The 27,159-nt window shown below is 53.0% G+C and overlaps 1 protein-coding gene across 1 annotated transcript in view; it reads left to right on the forward strand.

The window, feature by feature from the left end:
• Window positions 1-27,159, forward strand: part of LAMC3 (laminin subunit gamma 3) — an 83,073-nt gene that overhangs the window by 40,063 nt on the left and 15,851 nt on the right. Inside the window, exons 10-21 of the mRNA XM_002820309.3 lie at window positions 3,359-3,551; window positions 3,717-3,832; window positions 7,783-8,001; window positions 12,162-12,350; window positions 18,062-18,307; window positions 19,181-19,334; window positions 20,013-20,155; window positions 20,718-20,896; window positions 22,531-22,672; window positions 23,701-23,906; window positions 24,324-24,400; window positions 26,898-27,032. Coding sequence (XP_002820355.3) covers window positions 3,359-3,551; window positions 3,717-3,832; window positions 7,783-8,001; window positions 12,162-12,350; window positions 18,062-18,307; window positions 19,181-19,334; window positions 20,013-20,155; window positions 20,718-20,896; window positions 22,531-22,672; window positions 23,701-23,906; window positions 24,324-24,400; window positions 26,898-27,032 — 1,999 coding nt within the window. The remainder of the gene's footprint in view (window positions 1-3,358; window positions 3,552-3,716; window positions 3,833-7,782; window positions 8,002-12,161; window positions 12,351-18,061; window positions 18,308-19,180; window positions 19,335-20,012; window positions 20,156-20,717; window positions 20,897-22,530; window positions 22,673-23,700; window positions 23,907-24,323; window positions 24,401-26,897; window positions 27,033-27,159) is intronic.

The following is a 27,159-nucleotide window of genomic DNA, read 5'->3' on the forward strand; positions in this document are numbered from 1 at the left end:
ACCTCCAGCACCAGGTGGGGGCTGACCTCCCTGTGTCGGTTCCTCCTGCTGCTAAACAACTTGCCACACATTACAGGCTGAAAACAATGCCAGTTTATTCTCTTAGAGTTCTGGAGAAGTCAGAAATAGGTCTCTCGGAGCTAACATCAAGGTGTCAGCAGGGCTGAGTTCCTTCTGGAGGCCCATGGGAAAGTCCCTTCCTTGCTTTTCCCAGACTCTAGAAGCTGCCTGCATTCCTGGGCTCATGGCCTCTTCCTCCATCTTCAAAGCAGCCGAGTTTGTCTCACGCCCCATCACTGGCACCCACTCCCCTGCCTTCCTCTTGTGTATTTGCCATTAATCTCTAATGATTGATGGGGCCCAGCTGGATAACCCAAGAGGCTCTTCCTACCTCAGGTCAGCTGATTAACAACCTTAATGTCCCCTGCCACAGAACACACCATATTTATGGATTCTAGGGATTAGAATGTGGATGCCTCTGGGAGGCTGTTGTTCTGCCATCAGACCACAGTATCTGATGAAACCCCCATTTTTCTGGTCATAGCTTTGTCACAGAGGGCTTCTTCAGTGCCACAGAGCCATAGCCACTGTCACGGCCCAGAGAGTCTCTGTGTTCCCCATCAGCCCCTCACCCACCAGGCCACCGCACCCTAAACCCAGGGCCATGGCATTCTTGCAAAAGGAAGGAGGTTCTTGATCATTCTGACCTCTCCACCCCACAGTGAGGGGAACTGTGGTCTCCTGGCGACTGTCTCAGTCCCAGAACCCAGAGCCTAGAGCCCATCTTTAGCCCCACTGTGGCTGATTCAGGACCTGCCAGCACCCCCGAGCAGCTCTGCCCTTTCCCTCCCTCCCTCTGCCAGAGAGGCCGGGGAGATGATGTCACAGATGGCTGAGGAGCCGTGTGCCCTGCAGCCAGGAAGTCAAAGACCTCGGGCCCCTCGTGGGGCAGGCGCTCCAAGCTCAGAGGCCCATGAGCAAAAAACACACTCTGTTCCATGGCCACTCTGCTGGCATATGTAAGAAAAGGGGCTTATTCCTGCAAGAAGTGCTTGCTGGGTGTTGGGCACGCTGCAGGGGTGAGATGGATGGACGGCCTGTCCTCATGGTGCTCTCAGGCCGGCCCACGAGCGGCTGGAGGTGAGGGCATGGCAGGGGAGCCAGGCTTCTGCCCGTTGCTCATGGAGGGGACACAGAAACAAGCGTCTGGGCTGGCTGTGACAGCATCAGGGGGAATGAACACACAGACCCTCTGGCCAGCATGTCCACTTTCTGTATTCTGCCTATGAGCACTCAGTGGGGCAAAGACCAGGAGCTGAGTGAAGATAAGTATTTAGGCCGAGCGCAATGGCTCACACCTGTAATCGCAGCACTTTGGGAGGCTGAGGTGGGGGGATCTCCTGAGGTCAGGAGTTCAAGGCCAGCCTGACCAATATGGTAAAACCTCCTCTCTACTAAAAATACAAAAAAGTTAGCCAGACGTGGTGGTGCATGCCTGTCATCCCAGCTACTCAGGAGGCTGAGACAGGAGAATTGCTTGAACCCAGGAGACGGAGGTTGCAGTGAGCCAAGATCGCACCACTACACTCCAGCCTAGGCAACAGAGTGAGACTCCATCTCAAAAAAAAAAAAAAAAAAAAAAAAAGCATTTAATGGTGCAAGCTTGAGGCAGTCCCAGGAGGGGCTAGGTAGCCTGTTGGTGGACTGTGATGCAGGCTTTACAAAGAATGTTGGTTGTGGAACAGTGTGTGGAACCATCTCACGTGTAGAACGTGAGTAGCAAAGGATGGGAGGGGAGCATTGCGCTCACACTGGTGATTGATTCTGGGGGCCAAATTGGGGTGCAGCCATGGCATGTGGCCACCAGCTCCCAGGGCTCCCTGCTTCAGGCTGCTTCTGCACAGGTAAGACATTCTCCCAGCCAGGAAATGCTCTGGGGCAGAGGGACACAGGGACTTTCAGTGTTTCAGGAGCTGCCCACCAAAGCTGTGGCGGGGCGCACTACAGAATTTGAGGATGCACTGCAGAATTAAAATTCCCCCCAATTCCCAAATAGGGGGAAGTACCATTAAAGGTACTAAAATATAAACACTTTTTTTTTTCCTGTAGTTTTGCCCTTTATTTGTCATGGTGTTTTTTGGTTTGCTATTTGATGCCATTCTAAGTAAAGGAAAATTTTAAGTTATTAGCATGAAACATATTAAGTTATTAGCATAAATTTTTACCATTCTTTTTTTTTTTTTTTTTTTTTTTGAGACGGAGTCTTGCTCTCTTGCTCTGTTGCCAAGGCTGGAGTGCAATGGCGTGGTCTTGGCTCACTGCAACCTCTGCCTTCTGGGTTCAAGCAATTCCCTGCCTCAGCCTCCCGAGTAGCTGGGATTGCAGGCACCCACCACCACGCCCAGCTAATTTTTTGTATTTTTAGTAGAGATGGGGTTTCACCATCTTGGCCAAGCTGGTCTTGAACTCCTCACCTTGTGATCCACCCGCCTCAGCCTCCAAAAGTGCTGGGATTACAGGCGTGAGCCACAATGCCAGGCTGCGTATTTTTTTCTTACGAGGACAGTGGAAATACTGCACACAACAAGCCCAGCCACTTTTATTTCACTCCTTGACACAGGCATGTTCCACCAACATGGCGTCTCTGTGGCTTTCTCACGGGGAAGGGAAAGACCACCAGGAAAGGAGGAGGGACGGTGGCCTGTGTCCTTTCCTCCTGGGTCACGAACTTCCAAAGAAATGATTGGCTGATACAGGGAAATGACATGAGTCAGAAGGTACCGCACACCGCTCGGTGGTTTGTGTTTCTCAGAACACTAGTGCAAGCTCTGATTGGAAGGGAAGGCATGGCCTGGGGCCCAGAGCGCCTCTGCTCACTCAGCCAGCTCACTTACCTTGCTGTCACCTGGAGTCCCGCTAAACTCCTGCTGCTGGGTGTTCCCTAGGAATTCCGTGCTCATGGGCATGGTGAATGCTACACACCAGCAGGTGGCAGCCTCTCTGGTCACACAGGCATGTGTATCCCCTCCGTTCATGCTCGGACTCCGTGTTCCATCAGACGTCACTTCTAAAACCCTAGTTCAAACATCAAATTATTAAGAATGTGAAGATGGTCACAGCAGAGCGTGAAGCCAAGTGTGGGGGTGTGTGTCACTGCACAGGTCACACGCCTGTGAAGCCGGGGACGGGCTGCGGAGATGTGGGCGGGCCCCCTGCAGGGTCTGCTGTGCAGGGAGCTTTTGATTTTCTGCCCACTGCACTTTTATCTTGTTTGAATGTTTAGTTGCCGATAAAATCAATATAGACATTTAAAATCCAGCTAACCATATGAAGACTGTCAAAGCCTTCTTCTCTTCAGATAAGTTCCTGGGAGACCAACGGTTCAGCTACGGGCAGCCCCTCATCCTGACCTTCCGGGCGCCCCCCGGGAACTCCCCACTCCCTGTGCAGCTGAGGCTGGAAGGGGCAGGCTTGGCCCTGTCCCTGAGGCACTCTAGCCTGTCTGGCCCCCAGGATGCTGGGCATCCCAGGGAGGTAGAGCTCAGGTTCCAGTAAGTATCCCCTTCTGTCCTGAGAGATGGGGAGGTGGGAGGGGTGGTCTCTGAGGTCCGGGCACATTTCAGATGCCCCTGTAGTCTGGGGGGCTACCCCCCATCCCCAGGCATGGTATCCCCCACCCTATGTTGGGATCTTGCTTTGACCGCTTCTCTCGTCAGCCTGCAGGAGACCTCCGAGGACGTGGCCCCTCCACTCACCCCCTTCCACTTCCAGCGGCTGCTCGCCAACCTGACCAGCCTCCGCCTCCGCATCAGTCCGGGCCCCAGCCCTGCCGGTCAGTAAAGACCACCGCATGCCCAAGACCCGAGCGCTTGCCAGGTCTCAGAACTGGGCTGGTCCACGGTCACAGTCTTGTCAGGGCCTCGCGGCCCGGTGGTTATTGTCCTGTTTTGCCAAGAAGGAATGTGAGTCAAAAGTCAGGACAGTTGCTGGAGGTCATATAACCTGTGAAGGCAGGGGGGATGGTGGCTGAGGTCAGACGCAGGGAAAGGACAGAAGAGAGGCCTGAAGGGTGGGCCTCAGAGGCAGGCGTGCGGCCAGCAAGCCACCCAGACCCGCTGGGTGTGCTCACTCCACCTTCGCTGAATCCACCAAGCCCCCTGTCCCTGCTGGACACAGCCCACAGCCGGCAGTCCAGGAGTCAGTCCCCTGGGAGAGTGACTCCCCTGCTGGTCACTGGCGGTATTGTACCTAAGCCACCCTAGGAGGGTCTGGTCTTCCCAAAGAGGGGGCCAAGCCATCACACATCATTGATGGGGGTCTGTCACCACTTCCCACCCTGGTCACAGTGATTGACAGCCTTAGCCTCTGATCTGTTCCTCATTATAACCGACCCACACGCTATTTTAAAAATCAATATAGGTCGGGCGCGGAAGCTCACGCCTGTAATCCCAGCACTTTGGGAGGCCGAGGCGGGTGGATCATGAGGTCAGGAGTTCGAAACCAGCCTGGCCAAGATGGTGAAACCCTCTCTCTACTAAAAATACAAAAATTAGCCGGGCATGGTGGCACGCACCTGTCATCCCAGCTACTTGGGAGGCTGAGGCTGGAGAATCACTTGAACCCAGGAGGCGGAGGTTGTAGTGAGCCAAGATTGTGCCACTGCACTCCAGACTGGGCGACAGAGCCAGACTCCATCTCAAAACAACAACAACAACAACAACAACAACAAAAAACAGCCTGGTGGGGTGGTCTGTACCTGTAATTCCAGCTACTCAGGAGGCTAAGACTGGAGGATCACTTGAGCCCAGAAGGTTGAGACTATAGTGGTTGTGCCACTGCACTCCAGCCTGGGTGACAGAGCGAGACCTTGTCTCTAAAAAAAAAACAAAACAAAAGACAAAAACCCTAGTGTCTGTGTGTAAAATGAAGCTGAGCTCTAGGCTCAGATGTTTACAAAGGGGTTTTTCTACCCTTCCAGCACCAAGCAGGACGTTGGAAAGTCACGTGGGGAGTTTCTGGGAATGTCAATTTCTGGGAACTTTAGGCCTCTTCATCCACATGACAACCAACATGTCCTCAGATTTGCTTCCAGGGAAGGGAGATTTTGCTCTTTTTGTGAACCTCTGGCTCAGATGGTCAGTCTTCCCCTGGGCCTCTTTTGAGTCCAAGGGTGCTGGGATGCACTGGAGAAGCAGAGGACATAGCGACCCTCTCCCGCGCCCGCAATCTCCAAACTTCCTCTTTCTGTGGGTAATGTTTTGGGAGACCTCTCTCTAAACCTTTCCGTATGTATGTACTTAACATCTGTATTTTTTTTTAAAACATAGAAATGTGATTACACAGCTGGGCATGGTGGCTCACGCCTGTAATCCCAGCTCTTTGGGAGGCCCAGGCAGGTGGATCGCTTGAGCTCAGGAGTTTGAGACTAGCGTGGGCAACATGGTGAAACCCCGTCTGTACTAAAAATACAAAAATTAGCTGGGTATGGTGGCGCATGCCTGTAATCCCAGCTACTTGAGAGGGAGAATCGCTTGAACCCGGGAGGCGGAGGTTGCAGTTAGCCAAGATCATGCCACTGCACTCCAGCCTGGGTAGCAGAGCCAGACCTTGTCTCAAGAAAAGAAAGAAAGAGAGAGAGGGAGGGAGGGGGAGAAAGAGAGAGTGAGAGAGAGAGAGAAAGAAAGAAGAAGGGAGGGAGGGAGCGAGGGAGGGAAAGGAAAAGAAAGAAAGGTAATCACACAGTACGATATTTTGGGACTTGCTTTTTGTCAGCTAACAGTGTGTCGTGGAGGTTGTTCCTTGTCATTACGCGTAGAAAGCCTGGTTTTCTGTGTCTGGTGTGTAAGATTCTGTGGTATGGGTGCTCTGTGAGGTTTTAGCCATCCCCCTACCAACAGGCACTTAAGTGGTCTCCAGTTTTCCCCATTACAACTGTGTCACAGGGAATAGGGACCAGCCTCATAGAAAGGTCTTGGTATTCCAGTATAAGTGTTGCTTTAGGACAGAGTGCTGGAAATGAAGATGTTAGGTCAAAAAGGGAGCATTTTCCATTTTGATCCACGCTGCCAAATTTTCCTTCAGAAAGGCTGCTCTGATGAGGAGTGTCGGCCGCCTCCAGTCTCCCTGTTCTGTGTCTACAGACGGTCGTTTTCATATTTTGCCCGGAGTTTATAGTTGTTTTCTGTGGGAAGGTTGATCTGCCAGGATCCCCTATTCCTCTGTTACTGGAAGCAAAACTTCCTGATTAGTATTCATACATCCACACTCATTTTTTTTTTTTTTTTTGAGATGGAGTCTTGCTGTGTCGCCCAGGCTGGAGTGCAGTGGCGCGATCTCCGCTCACTGCAAGCTCCGCCTCCCGGGTTCATGTCATCCTCCTGCCTCAGCCTCCCGAGTAGCTGGGACTACAGGCGCCCGCCACCATGCCTGGCTAATTTTTTGTATTTTTTATTAGAGACGGGGTTTCACTGTGTTAGCCAGGATGGTCTTGATCTCCTGACCTTGTGATTCGCCCGCCTCGGCCTCCCAAAGTGCTGAGATTACAGGCTTGAGCCACCACGCCCGGCCCATTTTTTTTTTTCCAAATATCAGATTTCTTTATTTTTAAAATGTACACATTATAGTTTATCTAAATACAAGATGTTCACTTTCCTTGCAGGTAAGAAATGTTACTGACATTTCTGTGTCAATTAGCTTCTTTTACATCAAAATCCTGTTATATTAATTAGTCTCAAAATCTCCTATAACACTTAGAACTTTAGGCTGGGCATGGTGGCTCATACCTGTAATTCTAGCACTTTGGGAGTCTGAGACAGGAGGAGTCCTTGAGGCCAGGAGTTCAAAACCAGCCTAGGCAACAGGGCGAAACCGTTTTTCTACAAAACATTTAAAAATTAGCTGGGTGTGGTGCCACACACCTTTGGTCTCAGCTATTTGGGAGGCTGAGGCAGGAGGATCACTTGAGGCCAGGAGTTTAAGGCTGCAGTGAGCTATGGTTGTACCACTGTGCTCCAGCCTGAGTGACAGAGCAAGATTCTGTCTCTCTTAAAAACAAACAAAACAACAAGAAAAATCTTAAAACTTGAGAAACAGACCTTAAACTTTGCCTAAATGTAGCATTCAGTTATGAGCAGGCCAGGTGAGTTTCCTATACCCCATCCTCCACTAAAATTCATCTATAAAATGTTACCAGTCTGAGAGGTGTGAATGGTATCATCGTTGTTTAAATCTATATATCTTTAATAGCCTGTGGATGGATATCTTTCCATAAAATTCTCAGCCATATCTATTTCTTCTTGAAAACTGCCGAATCATCTCCCTTACCCTTGAATTGACTATCTGGGGGAAAAAAAAAAAAAAAATCAACCAGCTCAGTGGCTCACACATGCAATCCCAGCACGTTGGGAGGCCAAGGCAGGAGGATTACTTGAGGCCAGGAGTTCAAGACCAGCCTGGGCAACATGGAGAAACCCCATCTCTACAAAAATTTTAAAAATTAGCTGGGCTTGGTGTCTTGCCTGTAGTCTCAGCTACTTGGGAGGGTGACATGGTGGGATCACTGGAGCCTGGGAGTCGAGGCTGCAGAGCTATGAGTGTACCACTGCACTCCAGCCTGAGTGACAGAATGAGAATCTGTCTCAAAAAAAAAAAAAAAATCATTGATTGCTAGTCTGCCTTTATATACGTGGGCCTGGTCCATATGTGAACAGGAAGGTTTTGGGGGGGAAGCATGTGCAGGGAGCTTGTGCCTCCTCTCTTCCTCTCTCCCTTCTCGCTCTGCAGGCCAAGTGTTCCTGACTGAGGTCCGGCTCACATCCGCCCGGCCAGGGCTTTCCCCGCCAGCCTCCTGGGTGGAGACTTGTTCATGTCCCAGTGGCTACACGGGCCAGTTCTGTGAATCCTGTGCTCCGGGATACAAGAGGGAGATGCCACAGGGGGGTCCCTATGCCAGCTGTGTCCCCTGCACCTGTAACCAGCATGGCACCTGTGACCCCAACACAGGTGAGTGTCCTGGCACCCCATCCGAAGGCACCTGGGTTATACCCAAAACAGCGAGATGAGTACTGACCTGAACACACAGGCATTGAGGTGTTGGCCAAGCTGTGGGGCAGTGTGGGCCCTGAGCCTTCCCGTGCTGCTCAGTGCCTGGGCGCCTCATAGTTTAATAAAAGTTACTACTGGAATTCGTTGAAGCCTCAGGCTCTGTGCCAAGGACTTTGTATGTATCAGGTGCTTATGTAACCATAAAGCCAGCTGCTCTGCAGGCCGTCTGTCCACGCCACCTTCTCCTTCGGCTGGCCCTTTTCCCAGGAAGGACCAGGGAAAGACCTCAGGAGTCTTTACATGCAGAGGGTGCTGTGAGGAAGGGCAGAGGCACCAGCATGGTAGCTGACAGCAGGAGGGTTCTCATGAAGGTCACACAGGTGACAGCAGCTCATAGGCACCAACCCAGGAGGCTGAGGTGGGAAGATCTCTTGAACCCAGCAGGAGGCTGCAGTGAGCCGAGACTGCACCACTGCACTCCAGCATAGGCAACAGAGGGAGACTCTGTCACCCCCCACAAAAAAATAAAATAAAATATAAAACATAAAATAAAAAGAAGTGGGAATGAGGAGCCAGTAGTGACCAGGCCCCAGGAGTCCTGGCTGGAGGGAGGCACGGCTCTGCCACCTGCTGGCCATGCATCTGCACTGCAGCATGGGGCCCTCACCTGTGAGGTGGGACAGGAAGGGTCCTGGCCCCCGCCGGGACCTGCCACCCTCACCCGTTAGTGGCCATGGGAAAGTCACTTCCCTCCCTGAGCCTGCTTCCTCTTCTGTAAGGTGGGGATAATGACAGTATATACACTGCGTCTGTTTCTACGCAAAGCCATATGGCGGTCAGGAGACGCTCAGGCTCTGAAAACACAGGCCTGGGTTGCATCAGAGCTCAGCCATAACTAACTGGGAGTGCCTTAGGGAAGCGCAGATAATGAAAGTCTCTACTTTTCAGGACACTTGGGAAATAATAAAATAGTGTCACCAGGTTCCTGCATGTGCTATTCACCATCTCTACACTACATCATTGACTCCTGCAGACATCCCTGCCAGGGCCAGGACCCTTCCTGTCCTATCTCACAGGTGAGGGCCCCATGCTGCAGTGCAGATGCATGGCCAGCAGGTGGCAGAGCTGTGCCTCCCTCCAGCCTGGACTCCCGGGGCCTGGTCACTACTGGCTCCTCATTCCCACTTCCTTTTATTTTATTTTATGTTTTATATTTTATTTTATTTTTTGTAGGGGGTGACAGAGTCTAGCTCTGTTGCCTGTGCTGGAGTGCAGTGGTGCAGTCTCGGCTCACTGCAGCCTCCTGCTGGGTTCAAGAGATCCTCCCACCTCAGCCTCCTGCGTAGCTGGGATTACAGACGCCTGTCACCATGCTCGGCTAATTTTTATATTTTCAGTAGAGATGGCGTTTTACCATGTTGAGCCTGGTCTCAAACCTCTGACTTCAAGTGATCCTCCTGCTTCAGCCTCCCAAAGTGCTGAGATTACAGGCGTGAGCCACCATGCCTGGCCCACTGATCACCACTTCTATAGGAGCAGACCTGGCCTTGCTCAAGGTCACGTGGCCAGGAGGCGCCTGAGAAGGCTGGACTTAGGCCTCTTCCACTCCCACACTGACGGCTTCATGCCTAGATGCCTGCTGCCTCCCCAGAGCAGGTGGGGGCTGTCTGAGAAGAAGGCTGCTGGGCATTTTTCTTCCTGAAAAGACGGTAGCCAGGCATGGTGGCTCACACCTGTAATCCCAGCACTTTGGGAGGCCAAGGTGGGCGGATCACCTGAGGTCAGGAGTTTGAGACCAGCCTGGCCAACATGGTGAAACCCCGTCTCTACTAAAACTACAAAAATTAGCTGGGCGTGGTTGCAGGCACCTGTAATCCCAGCTGCTTGGGAGGGTGAGGCAGGAGAATCGCTTGAACCCAGGAGGTGGAGGTTGCAGAGAGCCGAAATCACGCCATTGCACTCCAGCCTGGGTGACAAGAGCAAGACTCCAGAGGAAAAAAAAAAAAAAGAAGAAGAGGCCAGACGTGGGCTCACATCTGTAATCCCAGCACTTTGGGAGGCCAAGGCAGGTGGATCACCTGAGGTTGGGAGTTCAAGACCAGCCTGGCCAACATGGTGAAACCCCGTCTCTACTAAAAATACAAAAATTAGCTGGGTGTAGTCAGGTGCCTGTAATCCCAGCTACTTGGGAGGCTGAGGCATGAGAATTGCTTCAACCTGGGAGATGGAGGTTGTAATGAGCCAGGATTGCGCCGCTGCACTCTGGCCTGGGTGACAGAGTAAGACTCCATCTCAAAAAAAAAAAAAAAAGTCCAGGCATGGTGGCTCACGCCTGTAATCTCAGCACTTTGGGAGGCCGAGGTGGGCAGATCACGAGGTCAGGAGATCGAGACCATCCTAGCTAACATGGTGAAACCCCATCTCTACTAAAAATACAAAAAATTAGCCGGGCGTGGTGGCAGGCGCCTGTAGTCCCAGCTACTCGGGAGGCTGAGGCAGGAGAATGGCGTGAACCCGGGAGGCAGAGCTTGCAGTGAGCTGAGATCGTGCCACTGCATTCCGGCCTGGGCGACAGAGCAGGCTCCGTCTCAAAAAAAAAAAAAAGGCGTCAGCTGACCTAGCCAGGGAGGGCAAGCACAGCCACACGCCACATGCCACACACAGGGCACTCTGTCTTCTTGTGTCCATGGCAGGCATCGATAATCGAGCCCAGACAAGGCCACATAATCCCTCCCTGCTGCAGTGCTTCCAGCAGCCCCTGTGGAGGAAGCAGGGTCCTCCCATGACTGGGATCAGTTTATCATCCCCACAGAGCCTCTGGCCCTGCCACAACTTCCCACTCAGCTTGGGCAAGTCCTCATCTGTGAAACAGGCAGTATAGCCCCACTGCCTAGGCTGAGAGGAGGAATGAGCCTATGGGTGCTGGGCCTAGGCTGGGACAGTTCCCCCTGGATGCCAGCCCTGCTATGCATGAGCGGCCTGGTTCTCACTCTTCCTGCCAGGTCACCTGTGCCTTGGCTGCTGGGGTGCTGCCTGGGGACCTCCTGGAAGTGGTGGTCTTGGTTAACCCCTTCTCAGCCAGGCTTCTCACTCAGTCTCTGGCAGTGGGCCTCCCTTCCCAAGCACCCCAGGCTCTGAGCAGATGCCAGGTGTGGTCGGCCTGGGGAAGAAGAGTTTGCAGAATCTACCATCATCAGGAGCCAGAGGGCAGGAACAGGGGTTCCCTCCCCTGAGACTAGGTATCCCCTATGTATCCCAAACCCCATAAAGGGGAGCCTCTTTGCACAGTCATGTGAAGGCCAGAATTCTGGGTCTGTGTCTCCCTTAGGAAAAGTTGCTCTTCCTTTTGGTCCCTTGGCATCAAGAGGACAACAGTGTAGCAAATGGCAGCCGTGTCACCTGCTGGTTCAGATAGAGGTTTCGGAATGCAAAATAATAACAGTGTTGGCCGGGCACGGTGGCTCATGCCTGTAATCCCAGAACTTTGGAAGGCTGAGGCGGGCAGATCGCTTGAGGTCAGGAGTTTGAGACCAGCCTGGCCAACATGGTGAAACCCCATTTCTACTAAAAATACAAAAATTAGATAGGTGTGGTGATGCACACCTGTAACCCCAGCTACTTGGGAGGCTGAGGCAGGAATATCACTTGAACCTGGGAAGTGGAGGTTGCAGTGAGCCAAATTGCACCACTACACTCCAGCCTGGGTGAGAGAGTGAGACTCCGTCTCAACTAATAATAATAATAATAACAGCACCGATGATTATGTGTGCCAGAGAGTGTGCAAGGCACTTTGAATGCATGGTCTTGTTGGACCCTGACAAGAACCCTTTGAAGTCAGTGTTGTGGTTGTTCCCATTTTGCAGATGAGGAGACTGAGGTGTGGGGGCATCAGACAACTTGCCCAGCTTTGCACAGGCAGTAAGTGGTGGACATGAACCAGGTGGTCCATCTCCAGGCCTGGACCCTCAATCTCCAGGCCTCGCTGCCTCTGCCTGGGAAAGGTCCCCACCCCACTTCTGCCCAAGATGTGCTCCCTAACCTTTCCCACCAGGATGCCCACCATCTCTGGGCATTCTGGGTTCAGACAGTGGTAAACGGGTACTTGTCTTGCCCCTCAGGGATCTGCGTCTGCAGCCACCATACCGAGGGCCCATCCTGTGAACGCTGCTTGCCAGGTTTCTATGGCAACCCTTTCGCGGGCCAAGCTGACGACTGCCAGCCCTGTCCCTGCCCTGGCCAGTCGGCCTGCACGACCATCCCAGAGAGCGGGGAGGTGGTGTGCACCCACTGCCCCCCGGGCCAGAGAGGTGAGTGACTCCTGCCCCGGAGCCCTGCCCCGCGGAGGGCCAAGCCCCAGCGCTGTGACTCTGCCCTGGGCTCCAGGGTTAGGGCCCTGGGTTTAGGGTGTGGCAGGTGAGGGAGAGCCCAGCTTATGGGCAGCAGGCATGACCTCTGGGGACAGGGAATCCCTTAGCCCCATAGCCAGAGCCCAGGCTGCCGCACATTGCCAGCAGAATTTGGGCCATTGAGAGTTTGGGCCATTTGAAAATACCTGTATCAGGTCCCTGGCCCCTTAGAGCCTGGGTTAGTGATAGTTGAACAAGTTCCCCGGGTGATTCTGTTACACAGCTAAGGTGGAAAACCTCGATTAAACTTCTAGCCTTTAAAAAATGTCATCAGGTAGGTAATGTGCAAAGCAGAACCACCTACGCCCACCCTTGTTCCCAGGCTCCTTGCATTCTTTCCTGCTCTGGACTCAGACATCCTCGACTCTGATTTTTTTTTAAAAAGCAGCTTTATTGAGATACTATTCATATACCTGACAGTTCACCCATTTAAAGCGTACAATTCAGCTGCGTGTGGTGGCTCATGCCTGTAATCTCAGCACTTTGGGAAGTCAAGGTGGGCAGATCGCTTCAGTCCAGGAGTTCAAGACTAGCCTAGGCAACATAGTGAGACTCCCATCTCTAAAAAAAATACAAAAATTAGCTAGGTGTGATGGCATGCACCTGTGGTCCCAGATACTCTGGAGGCTGAGGTGGGAGGATGGTTTGAGCCTGGGAGGCGGAGGCTGCAGTGTGTCGAGATTTCACCACTGCACTCCAGCCTGGGCGACAGAGCCAGACCCTATATCAAAAAAAATTTTTTTTAAATAAAGTACAGGCCGGGCATGGTGGCTCACACCTGTAATCCCAGCACTTTGGGAGGCCGAAGCAGGTGGATCACAAGGTCAGGAGTTTGAGACCATCCTGGCTAACATGGTGAAACCCCGTCTCTACTAAAAGTACGAAAAATTAGCCAGGCGTGGTGGCACGCACCTGTAGACCCAGTTACTCGGGAGGCTGAGGCAGGAGAATCGCATGAACCTGGGAGGCAGAGGTTGCAGTGAGCCAAGATCGCGCCACTGCACTCCAGCCAGGGCAACAAGAGTGAAACTCTGTCTCAAAAAATAAAGTATAATTCAATGACTTTTGGCATATTACAATAGTAATTTTTATTATGGTAAAATATATATAACATAAAATTTGCCATTTTAACCATTTCTAAGTGCATAACTCAGTGTCAGGAAGTACAATTTGCAATGCTGTGCAGCTGTCACTCATCCATCCTAGAACTTTATCATCATCCCAGAGAGAAACCGTACCCATCAAATGTGTTGTTGAGGCCAGGCGCGGTGGCTCATGCCTGTAATCTCAGCACTTCAGGAGGCTGAGGCGGGCGGATCACCTGAGGTCGGGAGTTTGAGACTAGCCTGGCCAACATGGCAAAACCTCGTCTCTACTAAAAATACAAAAATTAGCCAGGAGCGGTGGCAGGCACCCGTAATCCCAGCTACTCGGGAGGCTGAGATAGGAGAATTGCTTGAACCCAGGAGGCGGAGTTTGCAGTGAGCCAGGAGCGTGCCACTACACTCCAGCCTGGGCAACAGAGCAAGGCTCCATCTCAAAACAATTAAAAAAAAAAAAAAAGTATTGTTGAATAGCCCTTCCTCCCTCCAGCCCCTAATAACAGCTGTTCTTCTCTCTGTCTCTATGAATTTGACTGCTCCCAGTATTCCATTTAAATGGAACCATACAGTATTTGTTCTTTTGGATCTGGCTTGTTTCACGCAGTGTAATGTTTTTAAGATTCCTAGACATCTGATTTTGCTTTTGGTACTTGTGGCTGCATTAAATCAATTTGTCAAATCCCATGTGCTTTCACTGGGACCATTCTGAAAGCAGCTCTCTGGCAGCCAACAGGGCAGGGCGGATGGCCCCAGAGCCGGGAGCTCAAGAACCGAGGGATGGAGATTGCACCGCAGGACCCTGCACCTCACTGGCCACCATGCTGTCCCTCCATTCTCATTATCTTCCTTACATTTTCTAGCTCCTGACAGTGGCTCCCCTGGCCTGCAGACATGCACGAGGCCCACCCAGTGAGAGTGGACAATTAGAGAAGCTCAGGTGGACCCAGGCTGAGACATACTTGAGGGAGGATTTCGGGGGAGCAGGCAGTGCTGTGTGCAGAGGGGACCACCCTTGGGAGGGAGGGTCACCTGGAGTGGACTTTAGACCTGGGACCTTCTGCCAGTGCCCTTCTTATCCACACCAGTGTCCTCTGGGCCCTGGGAGGGCCTAGCACACTGAGAGCTCACCTGGACATCTGAGTCAGGATTGACTGAGGTCAAGTCCTGATTCTCACTTGTCCCAGGATGATTCCTGCCTGCCATCCTGGCTCCTTGCAGCCCCTCCCAGGACCTCCAGAACTGCCTCCTGCCCTATGAGCTGTCCCCACCTGGTTCCAGGTGAATGGCCACTTAACCATAGGGCTCATTCATCATCATTAGTTTCAATCTCCCCCTTTCCTGTCTAACTTCATTTCTATTTTAGAACCCAAAAGGCAGGTGCTAGCCTTGACCTTGAATTCTGTTCCAGTTTGTCTTTTCCTTTCTGATCTGTTCCGTTCCATTCCATTCCCCCTTTCCCTTTTCAGGGTTGCCCTTAGCACTATTATCTTTTTTTTCTCTGGAAACAGAGTCTCACTGTGTCCCCCAGGCTGGAGTGTGGTGGCGCGATCTCAGCTCACTGCAACCTCTGCCTCCCAAGTTCAAGTGATTCTCCTGCCTCAGCCTCCTGAGTAGCTGGGATTACAGGCATGTACCGCCACGCCCAGTTAATGTTTGTATTTTTAGTAGAGATGGGATTTTGCCATGTTGACCAGGCTGGTTTCGAACTCCTGGCCTCAAGTGATCCACTCACTTCAGCCTCCCAAAGTGCTGTGATTATAGGCATGAACCAGCATGCCCAGCCAGTACCATTAACTTCATTTCAACTGACTGATGACTTTTGAGGACACAAGGAGCTCACAACTATTCTTCACAATGGCAGCAGCTATTTTTTAATTATAAAATTAGTACATACTCTTGACTGAGTAACTTCATAAAAAATAAAAATAAATGAAAATAGAAATAAATGTACATGCCAGGCGCAGTGGCTCACGCCTGTAATCCCAGCACTTTGGGAGGCTGAGGTGGGTGGATCACAAGGTCAGGAGATCGAGACCATCCTGGCTAACACGGTGAAACCCCGTCTCTAGTAAAAATACAAAAAATTAGCCGGGCAAGGTGGCACGCGCCTGTAGTCCCAGCTACGTGGGAGGCTGAGGCAGGAGAATGGCATGAACCCCGGGGGGCAGAGCCTGCAGTGAGCCGAGATCGCGCCACTGCACTCCAGCCTGGGTGAAAGAGCGAGACTCCGTCTCCAAAAAAAAAAAAAAAAAAGAAAGAAATGTACATACTCATTGTAATGTTGGAGCAGTGTAAAAATGTCAAGAGGAACATGAAAAAAACATGAGCAGCCAGGCGTGGTGACTTACACCTGTAATCCCAGCACTTTGGGAGGCCGAGCCGAGGCAGGCGGATCACGTGAGGTCAGGAGTTCCAGACCAGCATGGCCAACATGACGAAAACCCGTCTCTACTGAAAATACAAAAATTAGCTGGGTGTGGTGGCGCACGTCTGTAATCCCAGATACTCGGGAGGCTGAAACAGGAGAATCACTTGAACCCAGTAGGTGGGGGTTGCGGTGAGCCGAGATAGTGCCATTGCACTCCAGCCTGGGCAACAGAACAAGACTCCATCTAAAAAAAAAAAAAAGAAAAAATCATGTAAGCAAGGCAGCATTCTTGTCACCTCCAGGGGACCATGGCTATTATTTGGGCCTGACATTGGTTTCATGTAGATATAGGCAGAGAGATGGGCATGTTTACAAAGAGTGGCTGACACCATGTGAAGCACTTGGAACAAGTATGTTCTTTTATGCTCCGTCTATGTCCAGAGTAGGCCTCTAGAACCACCCTCCAAAAGCCCCCTCACACAGCATCTCTTCTGCAGCTCACAAGTAACCTGGGGGCTGGAAGATGAGCCAGAAAGCAGGGCAGGAGTCTGCAATGCACAGTCTAGAGGAAGTTCAGGAGACATGAGAAAGAGAAAAGGTAAAGGGGCCAGGGATTGCAAAGGAAAATGCACCCAGCTAAGAGCGGGATGAGGAAAAGGACGAGGAGAAGCAGGTGACTGACATTGGATGGTGACAATGAATAGGGTGAGGAAGAAGAGAGTGATCAAGACAATAGTGATGAAGAAAATGAGGATAATGATCAAAATGATGACAATGAGGTGATGATAAAGATAAGGTGACAATGACAGTTGTGCCAGTGCAGCAGGAATGTGGACCTCAATGCTGTAGGCAACTGTGACCCCTGTCTGGCCACTGCCTGCACTGGCTACACAACACCACACGCGACCACGGGTGATGATGAGGATAATGGTCAAGAAGGTCTTGTTGATGAAGATAATGGTCAAGATGACAATGGTGATGAAGGTGATCATGATGAGGATAATGGTCAAGAAGATGGTGATGGAGGAAGGTGATGATAAGGATGAGGTTAGTGGTCAAGATGATGATGAAGATGATGGTCAAGATGATGATGAAGGCCAGGCACAGTGGCACATGCCTGTAATCCCAGAACTTTGCGAGGCCTGAGGTTAGGAGTTCGAGACCAGCCTGGCCAATGTGGCGAAACCCCATCTCTATTAATAATACAAATAAATTAGCCTGGCATGGTGGCACACACCTGTAGTCCCAGCTAGTTGGGAGGCTGAGGCAGGAGAATCTCTTGAACCCCAGAGGCAGAGGTTGCAGTGAGCTGAGATTGCGCCCCTGCACTCCAGCCTGGGTGACAGGACGAGACTGCATCTCAAAAAAATAAAAATAGCCGGTCATGGTGGCTCACGCCTGTAATTCCAGCACTTTGGGAGGCTGAGGCAGGCAGATTACTTAAGTCCAGGGTTTGAGACTAGCCGGGCCAACATGGTGAAACCCCGTCTCTACTAAAAATACAAAAATTAGCCAGGCATGGTGGCGGGCGCCTGTAATCCCAGCTACTAGGGAGGCTGAGGCAGGAGAATTGCTTGAACCCAGGAGGCGGAGGTTGCAGTGAGCCGAGATCGTATCACACTACACTTCAGCCTGGGTGACAGAGTGAGACTCCATCTCAATAATAATAATAATAATAATAATAATAATAATAATATAAGGATGATGATGAAGAAGGTGATGGTGATGGTTGAGGTGCCGATGGGGATAGTGGTGATGGTGAAGATAATGGTGACGATGATGATGAGGGTGTGAGGACAGATATGTGATGATAGCCACTGCTCCTGAGTGCTTACTACATGTCAGGCTGGATGTTAAGCGCTTTTCACAAATTATGACACTGAACCCTCCCCACAGTCCTGTGGGGAGCTGCCATTGTTGTCCCCACTTTAGAGATGAGGAACCTGAGTTCCTAGAGGTGCAGTAGCTTTCTCAGGACCACACGGCTGTGGGCAGCCACTGGGGACCGGTCCCAGGTTCTCCTGCCCAAGCTGGTGCTGCTCTGGGGAAGCTGGAGGGACGCTTGCTCTGCTTCACACCCACCCTCACCCCTGGTGGGCCCAGCCAGCTGCGTTCCCCACACGTGCTCCCTCTACACACAGGGCGGCGCTGTGAGGTCTGTGATGATGGTTTTTTTGGGGACCCGCTGGGGCTCTCTGGGCATCCCCAGCCCTGCCACCAGTGCCAGTGCAGCGGGAACGTGGACCCCAATGCCGTGGGCAACTGTGACCCCCTGTCTGGCCACTGCCTGCGCTGCCTGCACAACACCACGGGTGACCACTGTGAGCACTGTCAGGAAGGCTTCTACAGGAGCGCCCTGGTCCCTCGGCCCGCAGACAAATGCATGCGTGAGTACCTACCTCCAGACTCTGGGGTGGTGAACGGTGGGCCCCTTCTCCTCTGCCCTGGCTCAGGACCCAGAAGGGGTGGCTGAGGAACCCGCTGGAACCAGCTGGCCCCTCTGCAAGGCTGTCCAGCCTCAGGCAGGTCACTCCCCTTCCCTGTCTCCATGTCCAGAAAGCACAAGGGTTTGCCCCTCTCCAGGGTCTCTTTCAGCCGGGAGATCTTACAAACTCTGATCCCGAAGCCTGGATAGTCTAGCACTTACCTCCCGCTCTGCAGTCAGCACATATGGCTGACCCGGTGATCGCCCTGCGCCGGGTCTCCACGGCCATGCCTCCCCACATCACCTGAGTTAACACTCAGCCCCTGGGAGGCTCCCAGAGCCCTGCAGGAGGGAAGCTCAGCCTTTGCTCCACACTGATGTGCTTGGAGCCCTTTCCCACACAGCAGCTGCCGGCTCCTGCTCACTCTCGCTTTGTGGAACCCCTGCAGGAAGCACCGCTCTGGCCCAGAGTGAGATGCTCCCCTGGCAGTGGCCAGGAGAGCAGGGTCACGGGACCAGAGCCCTGGATGCAGGGCTGTGCCTGTGACTCTCGCCCAAGTCTCTGGTCCTCTGCAGCCTGCCAGGGCTCAGGGCAGGCTCAGAAGGACTGTCTGCCGCCATGGCCATCCTGGGCTGTCCCTCTAAGGATATAGTCAATGGGCTGAGGCTTGAGCTCGGCCCTGGAGCCTTTTTCCAGCAGGGGCGTCTGAATCTGGGCTGAATGTGCCGTATCATCTCTGGAGGCTGCCCCATCTCCTCTGCCTCTGTTGGACCCCCAAAGGTGGAACAGACAATCTGCATTGTTCCCAACACCCCTTCCCGCTCATGCCCCCAGCTTGCAGCTGTCACCCACAGGGCTCGGTCAGTGAGCAGATGCCCTGCGACCCAGTGACAGGCCAATGCTCCTGCCTGCCTCACGTGACTGGACGGGACTGCAGCCTCTGCTACCCTGGCTTCTTCGACCTGCAGCCTGGGAGGGGCTGCCGGAGGTAGGTAGGGTGAGACTGCCGGTGCCCTGGGGACCTCTCCAGGATGGAAGAAGGCATCAGGCAGCCCCCAGGGAGGGGCCTGGTTTGGAAGGTGTTGTCCTAGGCCCACTGCCAGGCACATTGTGCCTTTTGCCGAAGGGGGGCAAAGGGATGTACTCTTGGCATCAGACTCATGGTCTTGCCAGCCCAGGATGCAGGCCGAGAGCAGCCCTAAGGGATGTCCAGGCAGGCAGGTGGCCGGTTTGGTCTCTGATTCCCTTCTCAGTGACACTGTCACTGGGTGGCCTTTTGGCCACAGTAGCACCTTAGACAAGTGTCCTTAGGGAACAGTGGAGGACTCCAGGGAAACACCAAGTGAAGAAAACAGGTTTCTTCTTTGCAGGACTTCTCAGAGCCCTTACTATGCTGATTGCATCATGACTTTCCAACAGGGGGGTATAGTCTCCCGGAGACACAATTGTCCCCATAGCCTTACTTTATCTTCTTTTCTCCCCGAGCATCTTGGGAGACTTGTGCTTTCCAGAGCACAGCTGGGGAAGCTATGCCATGCACCGAGAGGAGATGGGGTCTTGTCAGCAGAGGGCTGTGATCTGAGGGCCCAGCCAGCTGTAGCCAGCAGAGGCTGGGCCAGGAGTGGCCCTGAGCTTGTCTCAGACCCAGTTCCTTCCCTGATCACAGCTGCAAGTGTCACCCACTGGGCTCCCAGGAGGACCAGTGCCATCCTAAGACTGGACAGTGCACCTGCCGCCCAGGTGTCACAGGCCAGGCCTGTGACAGATGCCAGCTGGGTTTCTTCGGCTTCTCCATCAAGGGCTGCTGGGGTAAGGAGGCTGGGTCCTTCCCAGGCTGCCCCGAGGGTGGGGCCCAAGGGTCTCTGGGCAGAGATGACCGATGGGGAAAATGGGTGCAGCAGGAAAGGATCGTCAGGCATGGGACAGGGTCCCGAGAGCAGCCGGAAGCATTGAGCGAGTTGCTCCCGTGGCAGTGGCCGGGAGAGCAGGGTCACATGACCCAGAGCAGTGGGTGCAGGGCTGTGCTTGTGACCCTTGCCCAAGTCTCTGGCCCTCTGCAGCCTGCCAGTGTCCTCGTGCCGGCCAGGAACGTAGTCCCAGGCGCCGCTGTTAAGTGCCTGTGTGCCTGGGGCCATCAAGTCACTCTCTGGGCCTCAGTTTCCTCACCTGTAGAGTTGGGCTGCATTGGCAGTTCCTAAACCTGGCTGGTCCTGAGATCCCCAGGGAACATTGGAATAAGCCAGGCTCTGTGCCACCTTCAACCTTCTGAATCAGAATCTCCAGAGAAGGGCCCAGGAATCTGTTTTTGATGCTGTCCAGGGCATTCTGGGAACACCCAGAACCCAGCACGCACTGCCCCTGGCCCCTCTAGCCTGCAGGTGCTCCCCACTGGGCGCTGCCTCTGCCCAGTGCCACGAGAACGGCACATGCGTGTGCAGGCCTGGCTTCGAGGGCTACAAATGTGACCGCTGCCACGACAACTTCTTCCTCACGGCAGACGGCACACACTGCCAGGAATGTCCGTCCTGCTACGCCCTGGTGAAGGAGGAGGTAAGTCGGCCCAGACCCACTCACCTTTCCATTCATTTTGTATCCCCAGCAAGTGCCAGCTCTATGCCTGGCACCAGGAACTGCCTGCTTACCCCCAGTGCTCAGGCCTTGCAAGCCCACCACCCACCTTCTCCCTATACCCACCCAGCTTCGGGCCTGTTCCAGCCTGGCTCAACCCTCACCTTAGCCCTTCCCCTGCTCTAGGTGGATGGGGGAAAGGTGACTCTTGTCGCCTGCCTTTCCCGACCATGCCGGGCTGGGGTCTCACTCTCTCAGGTTCAGTGAGGATGAGACCACAGATGACCCCTTGGTAAAGAGAGTTAACAGGAGGTGATTCTGAGTGGGGAGGTGGGTGGTGCTGGAGTCAGGAGTTCAAGCTCTAGGGTTAACCCATTGGGGTTCCCCTCCCCCAACTCCATTCATTGTCATGTGTCTGGGCAGGCAACAGCCTTGGTAAGCCTCCGTCTCTTTCCTACTCCAGACTGGAGATAGCTCAGGCCTGCAATCCTTTTCTAGAAACCAGTGGGGCCAGCTTTCAGAATGTGTGGCATTGTAGAAAGATAAGATGGCATACACTGAAGGCCGGGTGCTGTGTCTCACGCCTGTAATCTCAGCACTTTGGGAGGCTGAGGTGGGCAGATCATGAGGTCAGGAGTTTGAGACCAGCCTGGACAACATGGTAAAACCCCATCTCTACTAAAAATACAAAAATTCGCCGGATGGGGTGGTGCGCACCTGTAATCCCAGCTACTCGGGAGGCTGAGGCAGGAGAATTGCTTGAACCCAGGAGGTGGAGGTTGCAGTGAGCCAAGACCACGCCACTGCACTCCAGCCTGGGTGACAGAGCGTGACTCTGTCTAAAAAAAAAAAAAAAAAGGCATGCTGCGCTGAATATCACATAATCCCCCACTGCGAATGGGCAGCCCTCATAGTCAAGCCCCGTGATATTTATGCAGGAAAACAGATGACTATTTCCACTAAGTGGGTAAACGAAGACCACAAGTAGCCTTTTTCAGAACAGGTTTATTTCAGGTCAGTTTTTGCTCTTTTGCTCTCGAGTGTGGAATGGAACGCCCTGTGGTTTTTCAGAACATTTTGGACCTGGGAATGGGGGACAGGGCCCGGGACCTGTGCCTGCCACTTCACTTAGAGCGGGGACAGGGGGAATCAGGCTGGGGCATAGCAGGCATTTGTGCTGAGACTGGCTCCTAGGAAGTGCTCTGTAAATGCAGTTATTGTTTGTCTGATGAAAAGACGGGGCTAGGGGATGTTCATAGCACATTCAGCCAGTGTTCACAGCGTGCTTTCTCCGTGTGGCGTCCTGGGAACACAGCGAACAGGACAGACAGAAACCCTGGTGGGGCATCCCTTCCTCCCCTCCGTTCCGAGGTAGGACAGCGGTGTGGTCAGCGGTGTCAGCAGGTGCCGTGAGGATGGGAGGGGAAGGGACAGCTAACATGGGGTGGGCAGGCTTGGCTCTCAGAGGTGTGGCATACCCTTAGCATTGAGGCCCAGGGGAGGATTTGGAGAAGGGAACCCCCAGGGAGAGTGGCGGGGTAGAAGCCAGCGGGGAGTGTCTGGGCAGGACCTCCATGCCACCAGCCTCATACACCTTTTCTTCCTGTCCTCTCCAGGCAGCCAAGCTGAAGGCCAGACTGACTTTGATGGAGGGGTGGCTGCAAGGGTCCAACTGTGGCAGTCCCTGGGGACCACTAGACATTCTGCTGGGAGAGGCCCCAAGGGGGGACGTCTACCAGGGCCACCACCTGCTTCCAGGTACAGCGGGAGCGCAGAGTGCGAGGGTGGGAGGCAAGGGGAGGCCCCCAGCACCTGCAGTCTGGTGTCATCGGATGCTTTGGGGGCCCTCCCAACACAGCCCTGTTGCCATGGGCCTCTCCTTCCATGTCCCTAGCCCACCTGTAACTTTATTAATATCAGTCCTTGTCCCCATGCCTCTGCCCTACCCAGACTCTAAGCTCAGTGAGGATGGGGCTGGGCTCATTCATTTATTCACTCCCTCCACAGGGGGGTCATGAGGCGCTGCTCTGGAGGCTGGACTGGGAGGGTCTTGCTGTCTTGATTCTTGGCCGTTTTGCTCACTGCCATAGGCCAGCACAGTGCTCAGCACATAGAAAATATTAATAAATGAGTAAATAAGAAAAAAGAAGGAGGGCCAGGTGTGGTGGCTCATTCCTGTAATCCCAGCACTTTGGGAGCCAAGACAGGAGGATTGCCTGAGCCCAGGAGTTTGAGATCAGTCCGGGCAACATAGCAAGACCTTGTTTCTATGAATGGAAGCAGGGAAGCAAGGAAGCAGGGAGGGAGGGAGGACCTGGAAATGGCACTGAAATGGATTGGATTACTTTGTGAAGTTTTATATGTATAAGTGCCACACTCCTTTAGCAGCTAGACAGAGGCCAGCTGAGAACCTATTAGCAGGACTCACTGTGGAAATAGGGGCTATCAGATACCGTGTCTTAAAATGCCCACTTGTGAGCCACATTGTGAGTTAGAGCTGATTTGAAGGGTCCAGAATTGCTTGTGTGGCTCCAGAAGGCCTGGGTCTCTCCCGGTCCCTGTGTATGACTAACTTGCTGTGGGTGGGACCTTGGGTCATGTTTGGCTTCTCTGGGCCTCAGCCTGCATCTGGAAAATGGGGGGACTCTGCCTTTGGGACTGCCTGTTGGTGCTCGGGGCTGCTGATGCCTGGGGAATGGAGGCCACAGAAGGGGACCCCTGGGGGTGGGGGCTTTTGTGTGACGTCTCCACCACTCTGTGACCCCTGGGCTGTGGGCTTCCCATAGGGGCTCAGGAAGCCTTCCTGGAGCAGATCATGGGCCTCGAGGGTGCTGTGAAGGCCACCCGGGAGCAGCTGCAGAGGCTGAGCAAGGGTGCCCGCTGTGCCCAGGCCAGATCCCAGAAGACCTGCACCCAGCTGGCAGACCTGGAGGCAGTGCTGGAGTCCTCTGAAGAGGAGATTCTGCACGCAGCTGCCATTCTCTCAACTCTGGTATCCCAGGGGACCCCCCCCCCCGACCCAAACACAGCAAACCTGGGCATTGGTCCCTGCCCCAGCCCTCCCATTGACCTGGTGACCTTGGGTATGACTCCCCACTTTGGGAGGCTCAATTTCATCTGCAAAATTGGGATCACACAGTGCCTCCTCCGCGGATTCAGCGAGAGGACGTTTGCAAAGGGTGAGGCATGTTCTGAGTAGACTGAATGCTCAGTAAGTGGTGGGCAGCATCCTTATTGGTGTTTCTGTATCCTAGGACTCCGCTCACTGGATGCCGATGTTGTGGCCAGCTTTGTGCATTTGTAAAACGACTGGTGCCATCCAGTTCTGCCTCACCATTGGGCCAGATGTGGCCCTTGCCCTTTGGGGACGGGCCGTCAGTTTCCTCCTCTCTTCCTCTTCTTTCTACAGGAGATTCCTCAGGAAGGTCCCAGTCAGCCGACCAAATGGAGCCACCTGGCCACAGAGGCCCGTGCCCTCGCCAGGAGGTGAGTCCCAAGACATGGTGAGCTTATGCCTGGCCTTTCTCCTGGGGGTTCCAGGGTCAGAGTCAGCCCCACAGGTGCCCCCACGCAGAAGTTGGGATCAGATATTACAAGAGCTGTCTGGTGGAGGCAGTGTCACCAGTATGAGGAGGGGCAGGCAAGGTGGGTATGAGTCCAGAGATGTTGGGGGCAAAGCTTGGTGGACTGAAGGCGTCAGAGAGCATCTGCCAGCTTTCTCTTTGTGAGAGTTGTGTAATATACAAGTTATTATATTGGGGATATAGTTCACACTATACAGAGGCCTTTGCCCACTGCACTCCAGCCTGGGCAATAGAGTGAGACTCTGTCTCACTGCATAATTCAGTGGTTTCCCTATATTCTCAGGGTTGCAAAGCCATCACCACAACCAGTTTTAGGATTTTCATCATCCCAAAAACAAACCCCTGGACCCATCTGCCATCAGCCCCCCATTTCTCCTTACCTCCCAAGCCCCTAGAACCACTACTCTACTTTCTGTCTGTATAGATTTGCCTATTCTGGGCATTTCATAGAAGTGGAGTCAGACAATGTGTTGCATTTTACAACTGGCTTCTTAGCACAGTGTTTTCTTTTTTTTTTTTTTTTTTTTTTTGAGACGGAGTCTTGCTCTGTCCCCTAGGCTGGAGTGCAGTGGCGCTATCTTGGCTCACTGCAAGCTCTGCCTCCCGGGTTCACAGCATTTTCCTGCCTCAGCCTCCCGAGTAGCTAGGACTACAGGCGCCCGCCAACACACCCGGCTAATTTTTTAATATTTTTAGTAGAGATGGGGTTTCACTGTGTTAGCCAGGATGGTCTTGATCTCCTGACCTCGTGATCCACCTGTCTCGGCCTCCCAAAGTGGTGGGATTACAGGTGTGAGCCACCGCGCCCGGCCAGCACAGTGTTTTCAAGGCTCATCCACATCGTGGCATGGATGGGTGCTTCACTCCTCTTATGGTTGAATAATATCCCATTGTGTGGAAATGCCACATGTTGTTTATCCATCATCTGTTAACAGACACTTGGGTGTTGTTTCATCCACTGCCTTTAAGGAGCAGCTTAAGGCTGGGTGCAGTGGCTCACGCCTGTAATCCAAGCACTTTGGGAGGCTGAGGCAGGTGGATCACTCGAGGTCAGGAGTTCAATACCAGCCTGGCCAACATGGTAAAACCCCGTCTCCACTGAAAGTACATAAATTAGCCGGGCATGGTGGCACACGCCTGTAATTCCAGCTACTTGGGAGGCTGAGGAGGAGAATTGCTTGAACCTGGGAGGTGGAGCTTGCAGTGAGCTGAGATTACACCACTGCACTCCAGCCTGGGCAATAGAGTGAGACTCCATCTCAAAAAAAAAAAAAAAAAAAAAAAAAAAAAGACGCAGCTTAAGATCCTAAAAACACAGGATCTGTGACAATTTTCTCCTTTAGCTACGCTCCAGAACCTTAGACTCATTTTACAGATGAGAAAACATTTAGAGAAGTTAAGGAATTTCCTAAGGACACATAGCTTGGAAGCAATAAAGCCAGGATTCAAACCCAGGCTGTCGTGACCACTCTCTTCTATGCTGTCTATATTGGGGTGACTGTACAATTTGTTGTCCAAACTGAGATGCTTTCATGTGTGACAAAAGGTCCTATTGGCCAGGCACAGTGGCTCACACCTGTATTCCCAGCACTTTGGGAAGTTGAGGCATGAGGATCGTTTGAGGCCAGGAGTTACAGACCAGCTTGGGCAAGACGGTGAAACCCCCGTCTCTACAAAAATAATTTTAAAAATTAGCCGGGCATGGTGGCACACACCTGTAGTCCCAGCTACTCGGAAGGCTGAGGCGAGAGGATCCCTTGAGCCTAGGAGTTAGAAATTGCAGTGAGCTGTGATGGCACCACTGCACTCCAACCTGGGCAACAGTGTAAGACTCCATCTCTTAAAAAGAAAAAAATAAGGCCCTGGCTGTGTGCGGTGGCTCACGCCTGTAATCCCAGCACTTTGGGAGGCCGAGGTGGGTGGATCGCCTGAGGACAGGAGGTCGAGACCAGCCTGGCCAACGTGGTGAGACCCCGTCTCTACTAAAATACAAAAATTAACTGGTGCACGCTTGTAATCCCAGCTGCTCGGGAGGCTGAGGTAGGAGAATCGCTTGAGCCCAGGACGGGAGGTTGCAGTAAGCTGAGACCATACCACTGCACTGTAGCCTGGGCAATAGAGTGAGACTCTGTCTCAAAAAAAAAAAAAGTCCCATTAATCCTTATGCCAAGACAACAGACACAAACTCTATGTCTCTGTGTAACAGGAACAGGACATGGAGTACCTTTCCTGTCAGTCCTTGAAGTGTGTAACACAGAAAGGTGGAAAAGGCGTACCCGTCTTTGTGGCTGTCCTCTGTTTTGGGCAGCAGGAGGCCTGTGTAGTAAGGGGCGTAGTTCTGGTCCTGGGCCCCTTCCCTGCGAGCCCTTGGTGATGCTCAGGTGGGTGTCCTCACACAGCCACAGAGACACCGCCACCAAGATCACAGCCACTGCTCGGAGGGCCCTGCTCGCCTCCAATACCAGCTACGCGCTTCTCTGGAATCTGCTGGAGGGAAGGGTGGCTCTAGAGACCCAGCAGGACCTGGAGGACAGGTGAGGCCTCCCCAGGTGTGGGTAGAAACTTTGGGGTTGGCCTCCTGGAGCCAACAGGGCCTAGCCAGAGGCTGCTGGTTCCAGAGCCAGCTCCCTGGAGTCCCGACGTTCTTTGTCGTTGGTGTCT

Source organism: Pongo abelii, chromosome 13, assembly GCF_028885655.2.
Source record: "Pongo abelii isolate AG06213 chromosome 13, NHGRI_mPonAbe1-v2.0_pri, whole genome shotgun sequence".
Classification (NCBI taxonomy): Eukaryota; Metazoa; Chordata; class Mammalia; order Primates; family Hominidae; genus Pongo; species Pongo abelii.